This window comes from Leuciscus leuciscus (genome assembly GCF_965113295.1).
Source record: "Leuciscus leuciscus genome assembly, chromosome: 21".
In the NCBI taxonomy this organism is placed as follows: domain Eukaryota; kingdom Metazoa; phylum Chordata; class Actinopteri; order Cypriniformes; family Leuciscidae; genus Leuciscus; species Leuciscus leuciscus.
The window spans coordinates 8360924-8388256 of NC_138745.1; the positions used below are offsets into that span (position 1 = coordinate 8360924).

Consider the following 27333-nt stretch of genomic DNA (forward strand, 5'->3'; position numbering starts at 1 on the left):
TGTGAGTGTGGACGGTATTGTTGCAGAGTTCAAGAGATCAAGCTATTCTCATGCCATTTCCAGCTCTTTACTATCCATTTCGACATCACATACGGTACATAAATATAAACTTCAAAATGCACATTTTTTAAATCACACATCTTTATCAAATCAGGCCCTTGAGATTCTGCCAGTGGGAAAGACACTCATGCTAAATTTCTCACAGTATCAGAGCGAGGTCTTTTATACAGAGAGAATGCATTGCAAAGATAAAGCCCAGTCCAACAATCTGTGGGAACAAAAAGAAAACCACAAGACCAAAAGCTGCCGGAAAAGTTTCCTCACAGTACTCCCTCAAAATATCTCAAATACCTTTAAGAAAACATTACTACTTGAATATGTTATGCGACCTGCAGTTTAGGTTGAAACATTTGCTAAGAAAAATAGTGAGATGTGTAACTATCACATGTTTACAACCAAAACAGTGAAGAGGTGGTAATTTCACAATGCAATTCAACCAGCAGAACAATGTCAAAGCATTCATATTTAAGGCATTTAGCAGATACTTTTATCCAAACTGACATTAAAAAAGTGATTTATATTCACATAGGAAAGAAATTATCCTGCAAATAATAGTTAAAGACAGTGCAGGGTCATTAGAGTTTTTACACCAATTCGAGACTTTCAGTTATAATCATCATCGTTTTAATAACCAAAATAACAATTACATAATGTAGCTAGTTTTTACTTTACAAATGATGCAATGCAAACCAGAATTAGTATATGTTGTGACAAAAAAAAAAAAGACTGAACCACATATTAAGGCATTAATAGTCTGATGTGGGGATAAGCTAGAGCAAAACCACAGCGAGTTAAGGCTCAAAGGTGTCCTCTGTTAATGATAGCAGTAAAATGAGCAAACGTTACATTCAGTCGTCAACAGTCTTAAAATAAAAGGTGGGTGAGGCTAGAAATGACAAAAAAACGAGACAAAACTGAAGTCAAATGAACAAAGTATTGTTTTCTATACACATATTTACAGAGACAACAGTAAAAAAAAAAATGAAGGTAAACAAAAGTGTAACATTAAATTAAATATATTCCTGGCTCCACTAAATCTAATGAATTGTGCTCTAAAAGAATACATGGTAAAAAAAAAAAATTTGACAAACTATAGACACACCCTGTATTGAGGATGAAAAGCGCTGATGTCATGCTTCAGCAAACACAGTCATGTTTTGTAAGAGGTTGTACACTTTCAGCATTCACTTGGCCACAGTAACCAACCAACTTAACTACAAATGACCAGGAGTGCGTTTTTCCAAAAGCATCATCAGCCAACTATAGTCTCAAGTTTTCTTGAACTCTGATGGTTTCCAGACATAACTTGCGACCATGGTTGGCTTTGGGAAATGAATGATTGGTTTGACCTTCCGTAAATCTGCATGAAACATCTTTAAGCACTTTTCAAAAGGGACCCCCATAAGAATTTTGGGTATTGGGCAAATTTGCAAAGCATACAAAAAGTCTATTTACACATGCTTTAATTCACTTTTTATACTCAGTATATTTATAAGTAAGAAAACAAATATCACAGTGGTACCAGACACCGTTAAGCAGAAAAGAGCCGCAGGTGTGTTTGTAAAAAGAAACGAGACTATCACTACACAAAAACACACTAGTCTTTTCTAATCTACAGCATTTAATGATTCAAGTGTCTTGCTGAAATTTAAAAAAAAGCTTTTAGATCCTACCAGGAGGATAAAAGCAGATGCCAACAACGCATTACATCTGCAGCGGCGCCGAAACACTACGTCATCTACTGCAGAACCTTCTCATTCAAACACGGCAAAGCCACTTACTGTCCAGGTCACAAAAGAATGAAATTAAACATTTGGCATAAAGAAAATGAAGCCATGTGCTGAATTAGATTGTTTTTTTTCACATGTGAATTTGTCAGGAAAATGTGCTTGTCATTAAAATAATGCCACAATGTTTTATACAATGTCACAATTATATTTATGAAAATATTGAGAGAATTTAAATATATTTATAAGTTTGAATACGTCCTCAGGTTTCATTTTCGTTATGCATTTTTTTTTATTCTGATTTTGAGATGATATATGACCTGGACATTGCTTTGTGAGCTTTCTTCATCACTACTGTTAAGTATTTTCAGCACGATTAACATATTTTGCGGTCTTGCTTTCCGAATATGTTTATGAGGCAACTATCAAATGCATATTGCTGTATAAACAGGATGTTTTGTGTTTTTTTCCACCACTTTCTGAGACACTTATGATTTATTTAACTGATAATTTAATAGTAATATTTGGTATTACTTTTACCAGAGTATTATCAATAAAAGGCCATTAGATGCTTTGTTCATGATTCCATCTTAAGTACTGAACCTACCTGTGTCTTTCTGGAACGTCCTAATGGTCTACTCTGGCTGACACTTTTAAAGTGTCTAAACATGAAAAAAAAAAATGAAACCATCTACGAACAAGCAATTTCTAAGAGATTGCTATGGGCGTAGATCGCTTGACACACACCAATGTCAAAGCACTAAGTACTTGCTAAACTGTGCTATACACCAAAGACATGTTCATTCCCTCTGAGCTGGAAATGCCTTTACCCCTTGTCTCAAGTGGACACATTCTTCCAAACAGAAAACTATGAACAAGACAAATTAATGGTTTCAGTGCGAGACGATGAAGATAAGAAGGATTTGTAATCCTTTGGCTGGAAGGATGTTACAGTGAAGCAGCTCTGTTTGGAGTCCTCTCCGATGGCGCATTGACCTATGGCTGCATGGACTGCTGGGATGATGACGGGTGTCCGGTGGGTGGCGGGGGAGGTGGTGGCTGCACACCAGCATGCGTGTTGGGGGAAGGTGGAGGCGTGGGCCGCTTGAATTTATCAGGACTGTTGCTTCTTCTTGGGGAGGGTCTCTGTGAGGGGAGAAAGGACAGTAAATAATCTATAACTTTCCATGGGATGTGATAAAACTGATAAGAGATGCACCGATTAAAATTTTCTGGGCCGATTCCGATTTCCGATTTCTCTTTAAGTTTGACCTGCCGATACCGATTTTAGCCGATTCCGATTTCATTTTTTCTAACCACTTTACAGCACACACAAATATTTATTTTATATATTTTCTGTAATAGAACATTTTACAATTTGCATAGTACATATTTTTTTGAACAGATAAACGCTATAAAATAGAACTATATAAATTATACTCCAGGTGTGGATAATTCACACACATCTAAAGTGCAGTGTTATGGAAGAACCATTTCCTTTTCACATTCAATATCCAATATTTTTTATATACATGTATTTAGCAAACTAAAAGTCTGTATGAAAACAGGGAATGGCAATAAAATAACAAATAAAAAATAAAATAAAAATAGCCTTGCATTATAAAGATATTTCTCAAAGCACACACAGGCCTATTGCAATCACTTGTACAAACTGAATAATAAAACAAGTTTAAATGGGTACATTTTCTATAAATATTAGTCTTCGTTTTCTTTTCTGACATAGCCTACTCCAGTTCTTGTTAAAACACGCAAATTCTGTGCATTTTGGGCACTTTTTTTGTGAAAGGCTATTTAGGCTATTTTGTCCATCAAAAGTGTGCTTTCCCTTTAATTGAGCGTGAGCAGTGCAGCAAATGAACTCGGCGCCGAAACACGCGCTTCACTGCTCGCGACGCTCCTGCTCCCGCTGTGAATGCACTCATTGATTAACATGCACGGCGGAAAAAAATACGCGCTTGCGGTCTGAACGGACGTAATTCACGAAGTTTCCTACATGTGTGCACGTGTGATGCTGATGTTGCGCGATGTTAATCATGCGGCGCCCGAGTGCATTTGACCGGCTTAAAATCGGAATTTGTCAGACTGACCGGCAGGTTGCCAATTCCGGTCACCAGCCGATCAATCGGTGCATCTCTAAAAACTGATGTTTAGAACAGCTGAAGATTCACACCAGCTCCATCTAGAACCATTTAGACCCTCTTCAGGCAAAATAGAAGAACGAACTGGCTTTTGTGTAACTTTGAACAAAATCAGGACAAAATTAAGTTTGTTTGGAGTTTGTTTCTGGAGTTCAAAACAGTATGTTCAGGCAGGTAAACCCCTTCAAACTACTGTACCTGTTTGTCATGTTTAATACTGTAAAGCTGCTTGCTTTAAAGCAATCTTTTGTATAAAGTGGTATATAAATAAATGTGACGTAACTGGAGTGCTGAGTCAAGGGTTTAAGGCTTTTTAAGACCTTTTTTAAGACCTGCACAAATAACATTAATACCATATGCATGGGCGGGTCAGAGCAAGGTCTAAGGTAGCATCCAAACCATAAAAAAAAAAAAAAAAGTGTCATGATTCCTTTAACACTTGCCTGTGATGAGCTACCAATATTTTTGAATGTTTGTTCAATGTTTGAAATGTAATCCAAATGACCTTTAGCACATAATAAACATTACAACAAGATAAAGTAAAGACTATAGGCCCACACTGAAACTGCTAAATGCTTGGAGCTATCTGCAGAAAACTCTACTGAATAAACTTCTGTGAATTGTGCATTACAGGGTATCTGCAGTTTTTAAAATAAAATTAAAAACTTGAGGAACACATTCAACAAGGAATATTAGTAAACCAGGGTAACGGCTAATTTAAAATACTCAAAACTAGAGTTGCACAGTTCTCAACTGAGAATCACAATTTTTGTTGTTTAAAACGGAGGTCACGATTGTCCCACAATTCTGAATAGACAACTGAATAAACTAATGTAATTTATTAGAGGATCTGACAAAATGTTAATTACTGCAGTCTATTTAAAAAAATTATTAATTTGATTTTAAACTGAATGAATGGATTCAATGACTCGCTCATAAAGACTTCACTTGTTTGACTTTTTGAACGAATCTCATGAATAAATCAATAAAATTACCTTTTGCCACCTACTGGTGTAACGATGTAATGGATACAATCTTTATTTGAAGCTAATGCAGATTTAAATGTTACGCTGTGATCGTACTTGTCAAAGGTTTATTAGACAACATATCGTTGTCATTTAGGAATAAAATTGTGTGGGTATTTGAATCAAGATTACAACCTTTTAACGATTAATCGTGCAGCTCTAGTACATAAGTATTGAAATTGGTACATGTACCTACATATGTACCAATACATAAGAATTGGAGGTTACCCATAATAATGTTTAAAAAAATTATTCTGCCAAATGTGTTAAATAATGTTCTTTCCTTATATAGATAAGGAGATAAGGTACACATTTGGATAAGTCAGGCTGCACGATAGTACGCATATACTATGTAGGTAGGTTAAGGGCCGTGTCACTGTCAGCAGCAAAGGCTATTGGCAATAGCTGCGTTGTTAAAAGTTGATTGTAATGTAGACGTTTGCTGAAGTAATATCTGGACTTCGATCGAGGCAGGTCTGGATCAGAGTTCTCTGTTAGATAGAATAAATCCCTTTGCAGAAGACTGAGCTTTATAACTTTGCAGATCTTATACATGCACAGATGCATTACACACTAAAGGAAAAGGAAAACATTAAAAAGCATCATATGATCCCTTTAAACAAGTACTTAAGAGAGCTTTCTTAGTAAAATTGTTGCCTAATTGCATTAAAAGCAGAGCAGTCTAACAAGGTATGTTTAAGATAAAGTGGGGATGAAATGTCTGGTGTACACCACTTGATCAAATAATTTGGAAACTAGGGCTGGACCCGAATATTCGTTCGGTGGGTTGGTATTCGATTTGAAAATTTGACATTCGAATATTATTATTTTTTGCACACCTGGGATCCCCCGCGAAACGGTTCTTATTCGCGCTTGAATAAGGCCGGCGACACACTGGCTGCGTGGCGTGTCCGTTTTTATTTCGGCTCCCATGTTAACAGGTTGGAGTTTGCACACTGCCTGCGTGAAGCGCGGCTCGAGCCACGCGGAAAACGCGTGCATGCTAGAAATAGAACCGACGCCTAAAAGTGTTCCAGCAATGGGAGTGTTCTCTGGCTAGAGCGCAGAACAGCGGAGGTTGTATGGACCGAAGTGTATGCCTGAGCTTGTGTTTTGGGTTAAGCTGTGTTGTTTTGACATTGTGGAAAATAGAATAATAGAAAAAAAATGTATTAGCCTTTTTACCCGTTATTATCAATCTAAATTAATCTCGTTTTTAATTTAACTTAATTTCTTTTTTCTTTATCTAAATGTCGTTTTTCTTTTTAAATTTCGGGGGTTTTTTTATTTAAATTTCATTTTTCTTTATTTAAATTTCATTTTTCTTTATTTACATTTCATTTTTCTTTATTTAGAAAAACGGACATACCGACAGAGATTCCTGCCTTTATTAGAGAGAAGAATATGTTCAGCCCCCTCTCCGAAGCTTCGAATATTCGATGTTCATTACTACCGAAGCTTCGAAGCTCAAAAAATGGTATTCGGACCAGCCCTATTGGAAACGGAACAAAAGTCTGAGATTTTAGGATGAATTTCTAAGCTGATGACAAAATTGACTGTGGACAACCCTATGGACACGTAAAAACTGAAGTATACTTTGGGCTTATTAGGAAGGGAAAAAACCCAGACAGTCAAGATGGTGCAAGGCCAGAAGGAACTCACTGCAATGCCGTGTGAGGCTCCTACGTGGACATGCAGGCCGGGTGTGTTGTAGTAGGACATGCCTGCTCTGGTCAGCGTAGTTGGCGGGGTGAAGCCCACTGTGTGACTCGCATAAGACAACCCTGCAAAACCAAACATAATGAGGTACACAAAGTCAGCGAGGCTTTAGCAAATTCACTGAAGTGTGTTATTATACAGAGTTAATGAACTGGTTACACTTTTCCACACAATAACAATGAATAGAGATTGAAGGGTTCAAGATTTAAAAAGAACACAAAAGCAACAAATGCAGTTTTAATTAACCAATTCGCTGAAACGATTTGATCTATAAAAACAAAAAACGTAATTCTCAAATAGGCCAATGAACACCAACATAGTAAGGAACAGACCAACATTTTTTTGGGGGGGGGGGGGGGGCTTTACAGACCCAATCCTCATTTACTTTTATTATGTTGAAAAGTGCAGCCAGGTAACCAAACCTTTAATAAAATATATTTAGATTAATTTGCCTTTCAATCTTTCTGAACATTTCCATTAAACTTAGGGGTGTAACAATATATCGTGTCAATATATCAAAACTGCAACAATATGTATCGTGGATAGTGACAATATGTATTGTGTATAGTTCACCCAAAATAAAAAATGAGAAAAAAAATTTAGTTTTCAGAGTTCTAGTGTCAGTACTACATTAAACCACTATATATAAATGTTGAATATAAAGTATAATAATGAAATGGGGTAATATTTGTGGCTCCTGATAATGCCAAATGTTACCAGTAAAAACTGGCCTACATTATTTTAAATGTACTGTATCTAGTCAGTGAAAGAGTGCAAGCATATTTGTCTAAAATAATTCTGTATTTTCAGCTTCAGAATCATGAATATTTTTATTCTGGTGTCACCATTGTCCTGTGCATTGGGTTACCTCAAAACCTATTCAGTCAAAACCTATTCAATTCCACAAGGTCAAATCAAATTTAGCATTTTAAACAACAGTACATTTTTTGTGAACCTTTTACCATGTCTTGGAGTATCGCAATAATATCACATCGTGAGTTCAGTATCGTGATATGTATCGAATCGTGACATGAGGGTATCGTTACACCCCTAATTAAACTCAATGCAATGCATTCCATTTGGCTTATCCATGAAGATTGCATGCTTTGATTTCAGTCAAAATATGGCTTAATTTTTTTAGCTGCCTATTGTTTAGAACAGTCTTTGTGACGGAAACACCCATAAATGTTCAGTTCACTCTGTGGTAAAAGAGCAATCTTTTCAGATCTATTTGCTTGTGAGTATATGCCTTGTTCTGAACTTTATGTTCTGCCCAGGAATGTTGAACAGGCCTACTCCTGAAGACAGGTGTAGACTGAAACTGACTACAATCACATGAGGTCAGAATCAGTTTATGACGACATTAAAAATTGTGTGTTCCTGGAATGAACAAATTAACCAGAACAGGAAATTAGTTTCAGAGATTAAAGCAACAACAACAACAACAAAAAACAAAACTTTTGACTGAACATTTGTCCTCGGCCAAACCCCATTTGCCTGTCACACACCCAGTTTAAGAGCCGTTTTTTCTTGTAATCCCCCACGAAGTGTTGTTAAATTGAGCTTATATTTTTCACTGTAATTAGCAAAGAACATTTATGTGCATTAATCTCATGGGCACAGTATGCAATACCTGCTCTTCCTCTCTCATCTCCATCACATTCTCTCTCTCTCTTCTTCTCGCAGTCTCCTAATTTTTACCTGTATATCTTATCTTCACAAAGCTGAGCTTTGATTGATACAGTTTTTGCAAACTTATTGTTTCCGTTACTCGTTTAATACTTTTATCGTAAACAGTTGTTTGGATTATCTACTTGCATCTCGAAGGCCAGACTCGCACTATATGACTATTAACTGAAAGCGTGTCTTGGAAGCGCCGCGCTGAAATTCGCGCTCGGCTCACACCTTCTGTGGACATAAAGCCTACTTTGATTTAATTTTTTTCACCTTGCCTGGGAAAACAAGCGAGCGTTACGACGGTGTCACTCTCTATTTAGGCACACTTTTCACGCATTTACATTTAAAATAAACGAACGTGAGAGTGCAAACGTGAACGGCCCCTAAAGCAGCTCAGATGAAGTCGGTTAGTGTGGCGATATGCAATATTCATTGCAGCACCAAAGTAGAGTTAACATTAGCCAATTATTTCACAATAAGCCTTTCTTTAAAGTGAATTTTGTTTTGTATAAATTGTATCTTAATTTTAATCGATGTTTCATCAACTAATTGCCTAGATTTAATAAATGAGAAGCAAATATAGCAGACAATATAATCAGGACATGGAGGCGCCAGTGTGATATTGTATTGCACGTGAACTGGAGCGCGTCTCATAAATGAACCGAAACTCCGCTAGGTAGGTAGATAAATAGTCAGTCTACTTTTAAGCAAAACAATTCAAAACGAATAGAAACAGACTACTCTCTTATGTAGGCTAATCCGTATAAAACATGCATTTCTCTATACTTTCACTACATTTGGACATTGTGTAATTATATTTATTAAACATGTAGAATACTTTCCAAACCGTTACATAAAGTATATTAAATGTTACATGTAGTATTGTGACAGTCGTCAATGTGTCTTCCTATTCCGTACTGGGGATGGCGCTGTTGAGCGTATATCCGGGGGAAATTAGGTGGGAAGTTATTTAAGGAAGTGTGATTGCGTCGCTCTTTCTCTCTCTCGCGCGCGCGCTCGCTAGCCTTTGATTGTCTTGTCAGGTGTGGGACGTTTCGGTCATGGCCACGCTAGCGGATGGCTTGTGAGTATTGTTGTTGTAGCCCGCGTGGCATTGATTATGTTAATGTTGCGGTCTTTTCCTGTTTTTAATGCTTACGATTCAAATATTGAGGAATATGTTTCCCTCATTGAAATTCGTAGTTCATTGGGAAGTTGTTTAGAGCGCTTCGGTGTTTTGCGGGTAAATGGAGCGTTTGAGAGAGAGCTTGTTCCAATCCAGTATGTTGTGGTTTAGATGCTAATTCAGGACATTATAGGTAGTATGTTTTGAGGAGGTTTTGGTGTAGGGAGGGTTTTCTTTGGGTTTATTTTGGCGCTCGAGTTGCCAAATTATTTTTGTAAAAATTGTGTTTGATGTAACGAAGTGCATTTCAGGCCCAGTAGTTTTATGAGTGACTTGGTAAGCAAACAGTTTTTTCCCTTATGTCCGTTTTCCTTTTATGCGGCTGCTGTGTTGTATTTTGATGCATTTATTGTTGTGAGGTAATTAAAAGGTAAATGTTTCTTGCATTGCAGTTAATTACATGAATTCTTTATTGGATTTATTTGATTTTCATTTATTGTTGTGAGGTAATTAAAAGGTAAATGTTCTTGCATTGCAGTTAATTACATGAATTCTTTATTGGATTTATTTGATTTTCATTTATTGTTGTGAGGTAATTAAAAGGTAAATGTTTCTTGCATTGCAGTTAATTACATGAATTCTTTATTGGATTTATTTGATGTTCGTTTATTGTTGTGAGGTAATTAAAAGGTAGTTGTTTCTTGCATTGCAGTCAATTATATGAGTTATTTGATTTATTTGTCATTCATGTATTGTTGTGAGGTAATTAAAAGGTAAATGTTTCTGGGCCTGAAATTAATAGGTGTTTTGTTTAATTAGTTTTTTTCTCTTCCGCTTTATTTTTCTTTTGAATTGAACGTCTTGATGTACTGAGTGGTAATAAGATTGGAATGGAATTTGAATAGAAAACTTCTTTTCCTTAAATTTCTTGTGCTTCCTTGGTCTGTTATTTCATAATTGATTGTCAACCCTTATGTGTAGTGTTTCTAATGAGGGACTAAATTAAATAATTGTGGTGGTTTTTACCCCTGGCGCCCGAACCCAATTCTTTAAGGCCAAATACCGTCACAGTATTATAAATTCAGACATTCATGATATAAAAAAATAGTGATCACGGAGCAGTTTTTCCGTGAGCAGGAAAACCCGGAGTGGTCTCGGAGCGGAGTGATTCCAGAAAGCTTAGAGTGCAGAGAGGAACGTGCTTTCGCTCCACTCCAAGCTTTGATCACATCACCCTCAGCAGGGTGAATACACCTCATCTTTCCTTAATTTAAGACCTATTCAAACTGAAATTAAGACATTACAGTAATTGAGAAATGTAAGCATATTTATGGCCTTAAAATTATGAAAAGTAAATTTAAGACAGGCAGGAACCCTGCAATTGACGGAAATCCGTCGTAGACTCTCTGTAATTAACGGAAATCTGTTATAGCAACGGAGAACTTTAATCCCTGTAGTTTTATTCTCTTATTATTTTTGTGTAAATGGAAAACAGATGTAGGCTATTGCTTTTATTATTATTATAAAAAAAAATAAAAAAAACACAATAGAAACTGTGAGAGCCATATTCAAAATTCAACTTTCTATAGTAGATTCCAATGATCAGGCGAGTTAGGAAAGCTGTATGAAGTACTATTTCAAGTAAATATGGTGTACCTGGTGAAATGGGTCTGCTGGAAGACGGGGATGGGCTGTAGGGAATGGGGCTGGATACGGTACGGGGACGTAGGCCTTGAGCGGACATCTCATTGAAGTACCTGCAGAACAATAGGTGGTGGTTAAAATGACCATCAGTGAAATTAACCGGTAAAATAGAGCATCTAAGTGAAGCAGTAGGTGTTACATAAGGGCGTGCGATATTGGCACAAAAAAAAAGTATATCTCAATATTTTCTTGGATTTTGTTGATCACGTTTGTTGATGAGTTTTTGAGCAAGTACCTTGGTTGGTTTAGGCCTGTCGTTGACAGCTGACTCCCAGCTAGGGCTATGCCAGTCATCTTGACAGCCCCCCACCGCAGTGGTGGTACGCCAAAACAGATTGTATGTCAGAGGTCTTCATTCCTGCTCCTGGAGAGCCACTGTCCTGCAGAGTTTAGTTCCAACCTGCTTCAGCACACCTGCCTTTGAATACTCAAGCGATTCTGAAGAGCTTGATGAGCTGATTCAGGTGTGTTTGATTAGGGTTGGAACTAAACTTTGCAGGACAGTGGCTCTCCAGGAGCAGGATTGAAGACCTCTGTTGTATGTGAATGATGTTTTACGTATATATTACATGAGTGAAGCACAAAGCTTTGTTTACAAAACAAATAATAGGGTAGCAATCAAATGTTACATCGCAACCATGGAAACATTTGGATTCGTGCCAAATGAGAGAGGTACAGAAGTCCATAAATTTAAGCCATTTGTCGGCTTTGTATTCCGTTTTGGGATCTGGTCACCTGATCTTCCACGAATTGAACAATAATATCCACTGGACATGGAATCTCTTGTTTCTATTCCCAAATCTTCACTCACGTCTCTGGCAGTGCAACATCAAATCAAGGTCAAGGTACTGTTTATTGTCTCCCATAGGAAAAATTTGTCTCGGATGAGAGAACTGCTGCAATGTCAACCCACAAAAACATACATCATACAAACATTAACAACCATTCCACATACAACACTCTGCCCTATAAAAACATTCTATAAAGAAAATACCTATATATAAAAAAAAATTAAAAAAAATTTTAATTCAAATATAGCCTATATCCTGCACCAGTGGAAGATAACATTTGCTCTTCAGGCAAGTGTTTTAAATTGTTGTTTATTTTACTTAATATTTAACTTTCTTATATTATTTATGTTACAATTATTTACTAACAGGGTCTAAAAATCAGCATTGGCAGGTATATGAAACTGTGTCACTCACCAGTTGTAACATTTTTATGAATTTTATTCATAAAAATATAAATATGAATATATTAAAATGAGAAGTTATACACAACGAACTCTACAAAAAAATAATTTAAACATTCAAATATTACAGGTCAAATATGCGTTTCATATATATTGCTACCTCAAGCGATTAAAGCAATGTGACAAAAACACATGCAAACCTGACCCAAATGTTTTATTTCGCAATTGTTACCATCTATTTCCATTAGTTTATATCCAGCTGGTCATTTTTATGCATTCATTAGCCGGCGAAGTTGCTTTATTAAGTTGTAAGTTGTTACCTTAGTAATGTACTATGAACTAACATGAATGATCAAGGTACAATTGTATTGCTCAAAAATTAATACATGCAGTAAAAACAAATATTGTATATTGCATAATGCACATAGTTCATGAAAACTAGCTAATACATCCTTGTTAACAAATGGGACTTGCAAAGTGTTACCTATGACATTTACATATGTTTCTAGGTTATAGCTAAAGAAGCACATATTTGACCTGTAATATTTTAATCTTTAAATAATTTTTTAAAAGTTTGTTCTGTAGAACTTCTCATTTTAATATATTCATTTTTCTATATTTATTTAATATAGCACATCTCAGTTCAGCACTGTTGTACTTGGAGTGTTACGTTTGTTTTTAATCCAGTATCCATTTAAAAAAATATCGGTTGAATAATCGGTTATCGGTATGTACGGTCAAACCTAAATATCGGTAAAATCCACTATCGGTCAACCTCTATTGCAATCCTCATACATCAAAACTTCACTAGCAAGGCGCTGGTTTGTTTTATCCAGCTGAGAAATGTAGTTTGTGTATCATATATCCAAACAGCAGTGGGATGTTTTGACATTCCGTTCAGTCTGTATTTCACACAGCGCTCAAGTTTTAAAGCGAAACACACACTGTAATGAATAATTTACTGTAAACACAACGTTGAGTCTCTATTCTCTCTGCCATCTCTGATTTAATCAGCCTGGTTTTCTTTACATTAGTGCTGTTTGAATGAATTCGCTTACTGGATCATTAGACTGAAAACTTTTCCAGAGTTTAACGGCTTAAAATGATCTGATGGCAAACAGAGAAGCGTAATGGTTTGAATAGAAATGTCTGCCTACCAAGGTTTCAGGTGCTTGCGCTACTGTAGATGCTCTCGACTTTTAAGATCATCTAACTGTAACTGCATGACGTAAATTACGTTAATGAAGCAATTTTGCATGCTTCAGTAATTTATTTGTGTTCAATTATTTTACCGCATGCGTTAACTTGTTAACGTTGAAAGCCCTAATAAATATATATATAAAAAAAATAAAAAAAAAAATATATATATATATATATATATATATATATATATATATATATATATATATATAAAAAAAAAAATATATATATATATATATATATATACATATATATATATATATATACACACACACATATACATACACTCACAAAAGTGAGTACACCCCTCACATTTTAGCAAAGATTTTTGTATATCTGCTCAAGGGACAATACTATAGAAATTAAACTTGGATATATTTTAGAGTAGTCAGTGTGCTGCTTGTTTAGCAGTATAGATTTACAGTCCTCTGAAAATAACTCAACATACAACCATTAGTCAAAATAGCTGACAACAAAAGTTAGTACACCCTAAGTGATAATAGCTGTACGTTGCTTAACCATGCAAAGCCACATGTCCTATTCATCATATTCATGTTTTGTCTGCTTGACAGGACCATACAAATTATTGCATCTTGTATTAGAGCAGTTAAAATCTGTGCTTTGAGTACAATTCTCTCATACTGACCACTGGATGTTCAACATTGCACCTCATGGCAAAGAACTCTCTCAGGATTTGAGAATTAGAATTGTTGCTCTCCGCAAAGTTGACCTACGCTATAAGAAGATTGGTAACACCCTGAAACTGAGTTACAGTGCAGGCCAGGGTCATACAGAGGTTTTCCAAGACGGGTTCCACTCGGAACAGGCCTCGCAAGGGTCAATCAAAGTCGTCGGGTCCTCGTGCTGTACGTCAGATGCAGAAGCTGGCTTCAAAAAACAGACGCATGAGTCCTGCCAGCATTGCTTTAGAGGTTGCAGAAGTGGAAGGTCAGCTTGTCAGTGCTCAGACCATGCGCCGCACACTGCAACAAGTCGGTTTGCATGGCCGTCGTCCCAGAAGGAAGCCTCTTCTGAAGCTGGCTCACAAGAAAGCTTGCAAACAGTTTGCTGAAGACAACCTGTCCATGAATTACTGGAACCATGTCCTGTGGTCTGATGAGACAAAGATAAACTTGTTTGGCTCAGATGGTGTCCAGCATGTGTGGTAAGGAGTACCAAGAAAATTGTGTATTGCCTACAGTCAAGCATGGTGGTGGTAGCATCATGGTCTGGGGCTGCATGAGTGCTGCTGGTCTTGGGGAGCTGCGCTTCATTGAGGAAAACATGGATTCCAATATGTACTGTGACATTTTGAAGCAGAACATGATGCCCTCCCTTCAGAAACTGGGCCAATCGGCATGATAACGACCCCAAACACACCGCCAAGATGACAACTGCCTTGCTAAGAAAGCTGAAGGTGATGGAGTGGCCAAGTCTACCAGACATGAACCCTATTGAGCACATGTGAGGCGTCCTCAAGCGGAAGGTGAAGAAGTGCCATGTGTCTAACATCCAGCAGCTCCGTGATGTCATTATGGAGGAGTGGAAGAGCATCAACCTGTGCAGCTCTGGTGAACTTCATGCCCAGGAGGATTAAGGCAGTGCTAGATAACAATGGTGCCCACACAACATATTGCCACTTTGGACAGTTTTGACATGTTTACTTAGGGAGTACTCACTTTTGTTGCCAGCTATTTTGACTAATGGCTGTATGTTGAGTTATTTTCAGAGGCCAGTAAATCTATACTACTACACAAGCAGCACACTGACTACTCTAAAATATATCAAAGTTTCATTTCTATAGTTTTGTCCTCTGAGAAAATATACTAAAATGGTTGCCGAAATGTGAGGGGTGTACTCACTTTTGTGAGATACCGTATATATATATCCGTTACCACCGCAGTGGTAAAAAAAAAACTGAAACCGTCACAGTCATTCTTCCAAAGCTTAATAATGTCAGCTTCCACATCGTTAAAACAACAGTTACGATATTATTGTAGATGATACATATCGCACACCCCCAGTGTTACATGTGATACTTTGGGCTGCTTGTACCTCTCATCATCCATCTCCAGGCTGGACTCACTCTCAGAGAGCTGCCGGCACAGCGCCTCCCTGCGTTCCACCTCCCTCTGGAGCTTCCTCTGCAGGCGGACGTTCTCCTCCCGCATGTGGCGCTCTTCTTCTATGTACTGAGCCCTTTTCTCTGTATCTGTAAACACACACACAGCAATTAGCTGAGCTTATCTTTATGGTAAAGTCATACGGTAACAGTGCATTGGTCCACATAAAGAACCATGAGAAAAATCAAATGAGGTCAACATGACAAAAAACATGTGACCATGTGAGAAAGTTTTAGACCAGTTGATGGAACTGTCACTTGCTGACTGTATCGGGCCAGAGCATTTGTTCTTACTTTACAACAGTCTGACATTTATTAATCACATACACATAGATGAAGGTAGCGTTATCTAATTTTTTTGAAACTATGAAAATGTTTTGTGATAACGTATCAACATAACTTGTGACACCCTGACAGGACAACAGGTGATGGACTGCTGGGTTGAAGACTAGGAATTTATGAACCATAAAAATGAAAAGGGTACTTTTGCCTTTGCACTCAGACTTCACAAACACGCACAAGAGCCATGAGACCACAAGTCCTCATGAAGCGTGCCCTTGAGGACAGGGTGATAGAGTATTTCAGCAGAGAAATGTGTCCTTGTTAATGCACATACTGCCATCTAGTTGCCATGAAAAGTAATGGCATAAAAAAAATCACGTAGTTACAATGGTGAAAACAGGATTTGAGGAGGCTTTTCAATTGGGATGTGGAGGTCAAGTTCACCATATCTCAATGGACACATTCTTTGCTTTAAGTACTTTATTACATACACACTCCCGTTCAAAAGTTTGGGTTTGATTAGATTTTACATTTTTTGTTGAAAGAAAGTCTTTTATGCTCACCAAAGCAATTTTCAGCAGCCATTACTCCAGTTGTCAGTGTCACATAAACCATTCTAATATGCCGATTTGGTGCTCAAGAAACATTTCTTATTATCAGTGCTGCTAAGTATCATGGTTTACACAAAAATATTTTCAGGAATCTTTGATGAATAGAATGAACAGCATTTATTTGTCCTAGAAATCTTTTGTAACAATATAAATGTCTTAACGTTACTTTTGATCAATTTATTGCATCCTTGCTGAATAGAAGTATTAATTTCTTAATAAAAAAAAAACCTGACTTTTGATGAAAAGGAACAATGCTTCTGAGACAGCACAAGATATTAAAAGGTATATATAAACATACATATACATATATCTATATATACGTTGCTCCGGCTACTTTGACGTGTGTATGGTGTGGGAGTGACAAAGATTAGTCGCCACAACGAGCGAGAAAGGTTGACACGGAGCAGCTAAGTCTCAAATCTCCGGGGAATCACCCGTTTAAACAAAAACAGAAAACAGAGGAGAGTCTGCTGGCAAAAAGAGAACGTGACACAGCTCGCGATAAAACGAGAATAAAGAATGGCTTGGCTTTCAGAGATGAGGAGAACTGAAGGATTTGAAATGCTGCAAATGAGACGTGGAGATGGTGTTTTTATCACTCAACAGGTGAGTAGCCCAAGGTATTTTGAACAGATAAATTGCCATATGTAGCTCTCTACATTGAGTTCATTGTAAAGCATCATCTATCGTGAAGGATCATTTCAAAGCATCATCTATCGTGAAGGATCATTTCAGTAGGTTGTTGTAGAGCTGTGCTGGAATTTATTTTCAATAGTACTGTTTCTATTGATGGGTATAGCTACAGTAACGTCATCATCTAGTCAGCTTTAGATCCTTTCCATCTAAACTGGTTATATCTCTTAAGCCTAGTAGTGAATGTTTCATGAGCAGTGCGATCTCATTTTTTTTGTTATGAGAAAGAACCATATTCATCCATACAATCACGCAGAGCCATAGCACAACCAAAACAATGTTCTTCTGTAAAATGCAGTTTTTTTTCCTTTAACCGCTACAGGACCAAAAGTTACACAGTGTCCCTTCAAATTTTGACGAAAGATTACAAAGACAAACATTTTCTTTCGAATATTCATTAGAGAATGAATCTGATGTAAGCCATTAACGTTTTTTAAGTAAATAGGCAAAACATTTATTTCATATTGTCGGTAGACCTAATGCAGTACTACCCTGGAAATCCAGAGTTCTCGCGAAAGCACAAATTGAATTTGCTCAGTGAGTTACTCTGGCGTCGAGTAATGATGCTCATTAAATATGCCCTTGTATCCGAGCTGCACCAATGACATCGGGTTATCTGATATAGGCGGGCCAGAGGCGAGATGACGACAGCGCTGTGACGTCGAAGTCATTAGTAAACATTGCACCAGGCTATGGATGAACACTAGTTGTTTGAAACGGCTTTGGCCGCTACAATGAACGAGTTACACTTGGCTTTTAAAGAGGAACAGAAGACAGCGCTCGAATCCGTCCTTTGCAAGAAGGACATTTTTGCTGTTTTGCCCGACCAGATACGGCAAGAGTCTAATCTACCAGTTAGCTCCGCTGGTAGCTAAGCGTATGGGGCTTTTTGTTGTGATTGGTCGTAGTGTTATCCAATTGCGTGCAGTGAGATTTTCAAATGCATGCTTGGTGCCGCCCCTCGAGCTGGCCGATTTTCATTAATCGATGCCAGACCATTAATCTTTCAGATTTGGGTCTGGATTTCCAGGCTAATGCAGTACTGGAACTTACGCTGTAGTTCTGAAGTGCGGAGGTTCTTCTTCAGACGCTCAACCTCACTCTTGAGGAATGTGATGTGTTGCATCATATTCTCAGGGGAGTCGATCTCCATAGAGATGGCTCTCGGGGATGGAGGAGCAGAAACAGGCTGGTCAAGCTTCTCCTGAAGAATCCTGCAGGGGTGGAACAAAGCAGACCTCTCATTCTCTTTCATTTAATCTAACCACTAAAATTCAGGCCAGAAAATGTACAGATACAACTGTAAATAAACAATAAACCTATTTAACACAAAAGCCGGTGTTCAGCAAATGCATGTAGGGCACTTTAAATATTCAAAGTGGCTTCACCATGTTCTCAGTTACAAGGTAGTGTTTATATTTCTGAGGTGAGCCGTTGCAGTGTTACTGGCAACAGAATAGCACTGACCTTTTTTCTGCTTCCAGTTTGTCCATGCGTTTCCATAGCCGATTCACAAGAGCTTCTTGTTCTTGCTCTAAAGTGTTTTCCAAGTCGATCTTCTCACGTCTGAGCTAAAAGAACACAAAAAGTTCAAATATATGCAAAAATTTCAAAATACTATGTTGGGACCACGAAGCAAAATTCAGTTATTACCTGTTCTAAGGTGAGCTGTTTGGAGATTGTGTCATTCTCCAGCTTCTTGATCTTCTTCATCAGTTTGTTCACTTGAAACTCTTGTTCCTGTTCTAAGTGCTGTTCCAGTTCAGCTTTCTCATGTTGTAACTGAGCAAGACATGGAGAAAAAAAATTGACTTTAAACTGATAAAACTATGAAAATGGTGTGTGCCAGACTAAAGCTGCTCAAGCCTCATTTTTCTCCATATTATTATTAAAAGGGACATGGATTAAAAGGGACTTTAATGGTTCTTATTTTCTTTCCACTTCTGGGTTCTAATTATATTTTGGTAACTTATTTATGTTTTTTAAATTCAAATAATCATTTGGGTATTTTAAGGAAATTATTTTGTTCAGAAAGGATGCATTAAACTGGTCAAAAGTGACAGTAAAGACATAACATTACAAAAGATTTCTATTTCACATAAAGGCTGCTCTCTATTCATCAATCTTTTAAAATTGTGTCAGTTTCCTCAAAATAATATGAAGCAGCACAACTGTTTTCAACACTGAGAAAATATATGCATTAAAAAAAATGCAGTCTCACAGGTGACAATATGCTTCTCTGCAGCTCTCTCTACCCAATTCCATTTCTGCCTCTTTCTCACATGTTCCACAGGAAATTGAGGACAAACCGATTTCCCGTGACTCTTTAAGCCATAAGAAGTTCCTTAAAAACGGCACTGCTGAAACAGTTCCCCAAAAGGACATGAATCACTACCTCTAAGGCGGATGAACCTCAAGAGTGTGGTGGAACTGGAAAGGGCCTTTTGAGGAAGTTATTTCCTAGTTAGGTGAGCTCGGAAACGGCCATCAATCACCAGTGTTTAAAGAAGGCTTGGTCAAGGGTGCTGATAAAGCAGTTATCTGCAAAAGATTTACCATCGAGATCTGCACACGATGGTGGAAATCATCTTATTCTACTTATTATGTGCACTAAATTTGCTATGCAACATGTGCTCTTGAGAAACATGCTCTGGTAAATGCATCAAATCTAATCTATGTTAGTGGCCATTATTTCTTCAGTGCTGACCACAGCAAGCAAATCCCAGACACATCTAACGACAGCCGAACACTTACTTGCATGAGTTTTCGAGAAAGCTCATTGGTGAGGAACTCCTCTTCCTTCTCATAGTTGACTGCTAGTGTTTCTTTCTCTTTCTGCAGGGCCTGAATCTTCTTAAACAGGGTGTTACTGATGAACTCCTCTTCTTGTTCTGCTCTCGCTTGCTAAAAAAAGATGGTTTAGAAAGTGCAACAATGTTAGTCTACAGCAAATGAAAATACATCAGTAACTCGTAATAGTTTCATTAACCTTATTAGTGTAGTCAAAAAATGTGATATTTCGATATGTATTGATACTGAAATCGACTGATCTATATAAGTGGCGTGCACATAAAGCCACCTCTCAAACAGCTCGTGAGTACTAAATTGAGTTCTTTTTCGTTGCTTATAGGATTTAAACGGTCAAATACACACACAATTATGTCAAAATATCTGCCCTGGAGAGTTTTCAGGTAAACATCCAGTTTTGGAGCGTAAATAGATTAGAAAGAAAACTCATTGTGTATCAGTCTATTGGATCCGTGCATAAGCTCTTAAAGTGACAGCAGTCTAATATTCCTTCTGCTGTCAGTCATGTTACTCAAAAAACAAGACAAGAAAATAGGGGTGTGCGATATGACGATTTTTTATCGTGGACGATTAAAATGTCTCCACGATCTGCTTTTGAAGAAATATCGTAGTATCGCGCATTCTCAGTTGCTGTTCTGGCGCCTCTGTCCCAACATACTGAACAACGCGACGTATATTCAGATCAAATGTTAACGCAGCGGAACGGGACACTACAGTTCACAAAAGTTCATAATTTGCATGTGCTTTAATGCCTTGTCGGTTAAACATTTAATTCGCGTGCTGATGCGCTGTTCTAACGTGTGCGTTTCTCAGCGCGTACATGCGAAGCTCACATGCACTAAAAGCCTGTCTACCAGCGCCTGGATACTGGTTTAAGTTATCTTTCGAGTCTTATTGTGCTAATACTGTCAAATACACACAAGGTTTCGCATAAAGTCGGTGATGTCTAAAGTGAAAGCAAACTTGAGAAAATTGAGAGAAAATCTGCTTGTCAAATGCGTGTATAAAAGACGCGTCGAGTGCAGCTCTTAAAGAGAAAGTAGTAATAGTAAACACGCTGCCGTTTGTCCTTAAAGGGATAGTTCACCCAAAAATAAAAATGATCTCATTATTTACGCACTATAATGTTGTTCCAAGCCTGTATTAATATTTTCAAATATTTTTCTAATATTAATATTTTGAAGAATGTGGCTATACAAACAGTAGCTGGTCCCCATTGACTTCCATAGGAGAAAAATATACTATGGAAGTCACATTCTTCCAAATAACTTTTATTTTCAACCGAAGAAAGAAACTTAGTAAAGAGTAAATTATGACAATTTGACTTCTTAGGAGAACTATCCCTTTATTGTTAATAAAACAACAACATGCAAAGAGAAAATCACTCACTGCTCTTGACTGATAACTTTAATAGTAGCTTTAATAAGTATCAATTTATAATTTATACAGTGAAGTCTGTTTTGTTTTATTTTTATATTTGTTCATTTAATTACTTTCTTCAATGCTACTGTTAAATACACCTGTAGCTGAAAACAAAGCACTGTTTATTTAATTTGTATATTAAGTTGTGTGTGTAATGTGTATCTTTGATCTTAATATTTAATAACAAAGAAAATAATGACAAATATTTTTTATCTTCGCCCCGTCTGCCATTCTTTTTTATTTTATATTTTGTTACCTAAGGCTTTGTTTTTAAAATATGGACATTAGTTTGGCTGTAATGCTCAGTCATAAAATAGTAAAACCAACATAAAAAAGAATCGTGATAAAATCGTTAATCGTGATTTTCCTGAAAAAAATCGTGATATGATATTTTTACCATATCGCCCACCCCTACAAGAAAATAACTTATTGCTCTTGACTGAAAAACTTTTGTAACTTTAATTGTAAGCATTATTCTGTATTTAACTTTTACAATGAAGACTATCCAGTGTATCGAATATTGATATTTCTTAAGGTATCATATCGAAGTTAGAAATTCCAGTATCGTGACAACACAAAACCTTGATCTTGGAGACAAACCCATTCCTTCACTTTGCAAGCCTATGACACATATATAATGGTAATAAATGGTTGGAAAATTGATAATGAAGGGCTAACTTTGAACAAATGTGGTGACCCTTTTGAATTATTTTTGCCATTAATATTTCTAGTATTTCATTAATTTTTCTGCCATTGTGCAGACACGGATGAACAATTGGCTCAAGAATGGTTACCAGAAAAGCATTTTAATAGTTTTCATACATCAAAAACTTATTAACATGCTAATAATTAAACTTATTTGTAAATCATTTAGGAACAGATTTTCTAAACAGGGCACATTAGTCTGAGACCGCAATCCCATAAAAGTGCAGATTGGAGTGTAAAGTTCTGCGGCTGATCTACTGGATGTATAAATTAAAGAACACAGATGCAGCAGTTCATTTCCATAATGATAATCTACCAGGAGCAGCACAAACGAATATAGTCTCGCAAACAAGCAGAGCCGATGATAATCAGGTGCAGGTAATCTATGAACAACACAGATGCGCCAAATTAAAAATAACATGGCTATGTTCAGAAAACCTCTTCCTCCGGCATTCCAAATAAATGAACAGGAGTGGAGAACATTCTCTTCTAAAGCAGCATGTTAAGTGCAAAATGAGTTAAGACATGCTGTTTTGGGCATTAAATAATGGGGTAAATACCAGTAAATGAACAACCGCAAACCTCAAATCATGTTTTAGGAATGTGGACAAATAAAAATGACATCAAAATATGTCTTTCAAAATATGACTAGAAAACATCTTTACAAATAATTCACAACATTCTATAGACCTTATGCGGCAGAGAAACGAGGGCGCCGCCATCTTTAGAATATTGTCTGTTAACTTCCGTTTTTGCGGTCATTCTGTATATTTCCATGGCATTGCTGTCCAGGAGTAATTAGCTTTTGAAGTGGATTTACTTCATGTAAAGTTAACGAAAGTTATCATGAGGACTGTAAAAGATTTTAAAACGAGCCATTCATTAACAAACACGTAAAATCGCTGTGAAAATACAGACCGGAAGTCAAAAGACAACGAGCGCAGCGCTGAAAAGGGGCGGCGCTACATAAGGACTATAGTGTTCTCATGGTAACACTTTATTTTAGTGTCCTGGTTACATGTAGTTACTATAGTGTATTATCCATACTTACAAGCAACTAACCCTAAATCAAACCCCAATCCAAAACCTAACCCTATAGTATACTCTCTCTCCTCCAATAATTGTTGCATCTGAAAGGGAATCTCCTACAAATGCATATGCAAAAAAATTTTTAAAAACGGCATAAAAATTGTGTTTATGGCTTTTCATCATTAATTTTGTGCAAGTGTTTTGTTTTTTTTATGCCAAAAGAAGGTTTGTGCTGGCGCAAGCTGTTAGGAATCATATAATTTCTTTATATGTTATGAAGAATTGCTTAAATGTGTGACACTTGAGATGAGTAATATGCTGCTGGATCATGCTGAACCACCCAGGAAAATCATAACTTCTTGTAGGTAAATCACAACCATTGAATCAGTTTTTACAAGCATATAAGAATTTAAGAAAGTGGCCTCTCTCACTAATGAATGCAGCACGAAAGACCTAAAAGCATGAAGTTTGTTTCTAAATGCAGCTGCAATAATTTAGAGAAAGGAGGCAGTAAAAGCTGGGCTTGGGACAGCAGACAACATCACGAACGAAGATAAATCAAAGTCATTTCAGGACAATGGTTTGGTTATAATTTATGGAGACAAGTCAAGTTCATTATCGCAATGTGCTCCAAAACCCATGTGAGTTACATATAAGGAACTGAAAGTCTGAAAGAAAATGTATTTCTACATATAGGTGTAACTATGTAGACATCTGCAGACCGTAATCCAGAGAGAATGGGAAGTGAATGATGAAGAAGTCACGTAGATAAAATAAGGATGAAATAAACCTGAGAAACCCGCTCAATCTGAGACCAACAGCTTTCTCACTTTTAAATGTACACAAACATATTCTCACAACACACAAGAACAACTGTCAGATGATTATCAAATATTAACAAGCAAAACAAACTGATGACAGATTGTACTGTACTATCATCAATATTTCATCCTCACAGGTTAAACAATTCATCATTAATATATGATGGTTTACATTACGTACTCAGTGTACTACATGCTAGATTTGTGTTTAACCCTATGCCTATTGCCTACAGTATCATATTTGATATGCAAATAAGGCCTCTAAACTATTATGATCAAAACGTTGCTGATAAACCTGCTGCACACAATCTACTACATGCCATCTCTGTTGTCTGATTGATAGTTTATACTTAAAAGGCCTTAAGTATAATTCTAAAATGTGTGGTTTTTTTTGCCGTCAAGTTTTTAAATTCAAACGGAAGAATAACTTGAATATTGTTGCTAGTTGAATTTGAAGCTGAATATTTACCGAAGCAGCTTAATTTAACTTGATTATTATCCATCCATTCTTTTTATAGAAACATTATGTTAAAATGTGAATCTGGCTTTTGAGGAAATGTTTTTTTGTACATCTCTCAATCATCATCGTATTGAATTGCATTATATGTTTTGCCCCACATAAATAAAAACTACAGAGCTTTGATCATAAAATAATAAGACATTTTATTTTGAGAGATATAGAGTGACAATTGATATTAGTCTGCTAAACTATTATAAAGATGTCATTGATTTACAGTGCAAGCTATCAGAATTTCATCTTTTGGACCAAATAAATAATTTCTGCACACAACAAATTGAATATTTTTGCTCAGTTTGGGCCTTTGAATAAAATTGAGGTGTTTTTCCTCTCGAGTACGAGTTCCACATTATCACTATATCATAGTAGATGAGCCATAAAGCCTGATGTATCGAAATATGATACTGTGATGATATACTGACAAGTTTTTACTCGGTTTAGTATGCGAGTTGAGTTTTCAGTTGTTTGAGTTTAAGTAATTATAATTGAATGCGTGACGTGTTATTAGTCACGCCTACGAATTTACGTGCTCGCGTCGGCGCGCACACTTAAAGAGAGAACCTTCGAGATGCGCTTCATCCATGGTTGAAGTACTGTTGAAGAAGCCCGCATCTGGTTCTTCTCTTCTTTCATTATTTATTTCCTTTTTAAGGAGTACTACAATCAATACCAAACATAAAACACATATGAAAACCTTTAAGATTGTTTAATAATTTGTCTAAAGTTTCAATAAATTGTTCCATTAAAAATAAATAAGCGTTGCTTTACAGGTTTAAACTGTATATTGTTGATGGTCAAATCATCAACAAGCTGCTAAGAGGGCAGATGACGCATTACCTCCTCACAGCATCACTGACCATAACTAGACACATATATATAACAATATCGAGTATTATTTTAATTATGGGAGTTTTAACGATCGTGCTCCTATTGGATCATTCTACTGCACTTCACTACGTAGCGTCACTTAAAAATAAGACCAAGTTTCAATGAACAGTGTATTTTATACTACTTCTGTAAACTATTACTTTAGAAATTCGTTTAAACCAAGTGAGTTATGAAAATTAGGCTGATTTCCCAGAGTAATTAACGCTCCTGTCCCGAATTAACTGCTTAGCTTAACTAAGATTGACGTTTAACGCTAACTGACAGTTTCGTAGACTCTAACCACAACCAAAACTTCAGCAGAGTCAATAAAAGGGGACTAAATGGTATTTGTTTAGTAAATTATTTTTTTAAATGAACATGGCATAACGGAAAAAAGGGGACAATAAAAGCTAATCATTAGCACATTAGCTTTAGTGAAGCGTAAATGTAGCGTAACAGCAACTATAAATGAGTTCAATAATACACTAAATGTTTGAAATAGTTATGGTTAGTGTTTGCTTCCACATTCATTCAGGTAAATAAGTATTAATTGTAAAGAAAGACAGTTGTGGATGACTCACTATGGTGACACTGGCTTTGCGCAAGTCTCTATTCTCCTCCTGCAGAGCTTTACACTTCAGTTTAAACGTCTCGAGCTCGATCTTCAACACTTTATTCTCTTGCTGTAAAGATGCCAGGCGGTTCGACAACTCCTCTAGACGGAAGGAAGAGATGAGAATGGAGGAGGACGAGGATGAGGAGCAATGAGGGGTGGCCCCGTCCGTGTCGCTCTCACTCGCACTATCCGCCATCATTGAGCATCAGCGCGTGTGTGAGTCAGTCAGTGAGAGGATGAGGAATGAAATACTGCTGTAGAACGCGAGTCAGCACTCGCTACAGCGACCCCTACTGGTGCGATTCATTACAGCGAATTGCATGGGGTGTATTATTCCAAATAAATAGATTGACATTCACAAATAAATGTAAAGAAATTCACAACAAATATTCAAATTCACAAATAAATAGATTGAAATCCACAAATAATTGTTACAAGTTTCACAAAAATTAATAAAATTCACTGAGATTTGCTAATATTGTGTTTTATGTCACAAACACAACTCTGCCTGGCATTAATTTGTGGATCGCTTCCGTGCATTTGTGAATCCCTTTCTATGCATTTGTGAATCGCTTCCTGTGCATTTGTAGATCCCCTGCACACATTTGTGGATTTTGAAGCATTTTTAGCATCAAAACATGCAGACAAATCCACAAATAAGTGGACTCCACCCACCTTCTTCTTAATTTTGCTAACCAATCATAGCACTCTCTCGCTCCATCCAATCACGATTTGCTTTAAAATCAGGATGGTCTTGTCCTGAAATAACTTTGCTCATTCTTCTGCATTGGCTCAAATAGGAAGTATAAGGCCCATTAAATTGGTACAGTAAAAGATGTTTAAAATGTTGATCTTGTTAGACCATTAGACTGTTTATCAAGACAAACCACAGTTTTATATTTTATGAGCCTTTGAAAATGCCAGAGAAACAGCGCTTTACATCTCTGTTATGGGAACAACGAGGAAGCGTCACGTTATTCATTCTTTATGAAATGCATGGAAGCGATTCACAAATGAATGCAAGGCAGAGTTGTGTTTGTGACAAAACACATTTGTAAAAAAAATATATATATATTTGCAAATCTCATTTAATTTATTTGTGAATCTCAATCTATTTATTTGGAATAATGCAACAATTCTAACCCCATTTAATCGGTTCGTTCAAACGGTTAGTTCTGGAAATGTGTGGGGCTTGAATTCAGGCACAACAGGGCTCAACAATAATTCTGCTCTTTTAACTTTTTGTGTATT

General features: G+C 36.7%; 1 protein-coding gene across 1 annotated transcript; it reads right to left on the bottom strand.

Annotated features, from left to right (window-relative positions):
* Positions 1-53: 53 nt before the first annotated feature.
* On the bottom strand, positions 54-26310 carry ccdc6b (coiled-coil domain containing 6b). The gene is made up of 9 exons (XM_082151542.1): positions 26048-26310; positions 20052-20201; positions 18951-19079; positions 18765-18868; positions 18351-18511; positions 15645-15801; positions 11150-11250; positions 6634-6755; positions 54-2933 (listed from the first exon to the last, which is right to left on the bottom strand). The coding sequence occupies exons 1-9, from the start codon at positions 26279-26281 to the stop codon at positions 2784-2786; spliced, it is 1308 nt and encodes a 435-aa protein (XP_082007668.1). The 5' UTR covers positions 26282-26310; the 3' UTR covers positions 54-2783.
* Positions 26311-27333: the final 1023 nt, after the last annotated feature.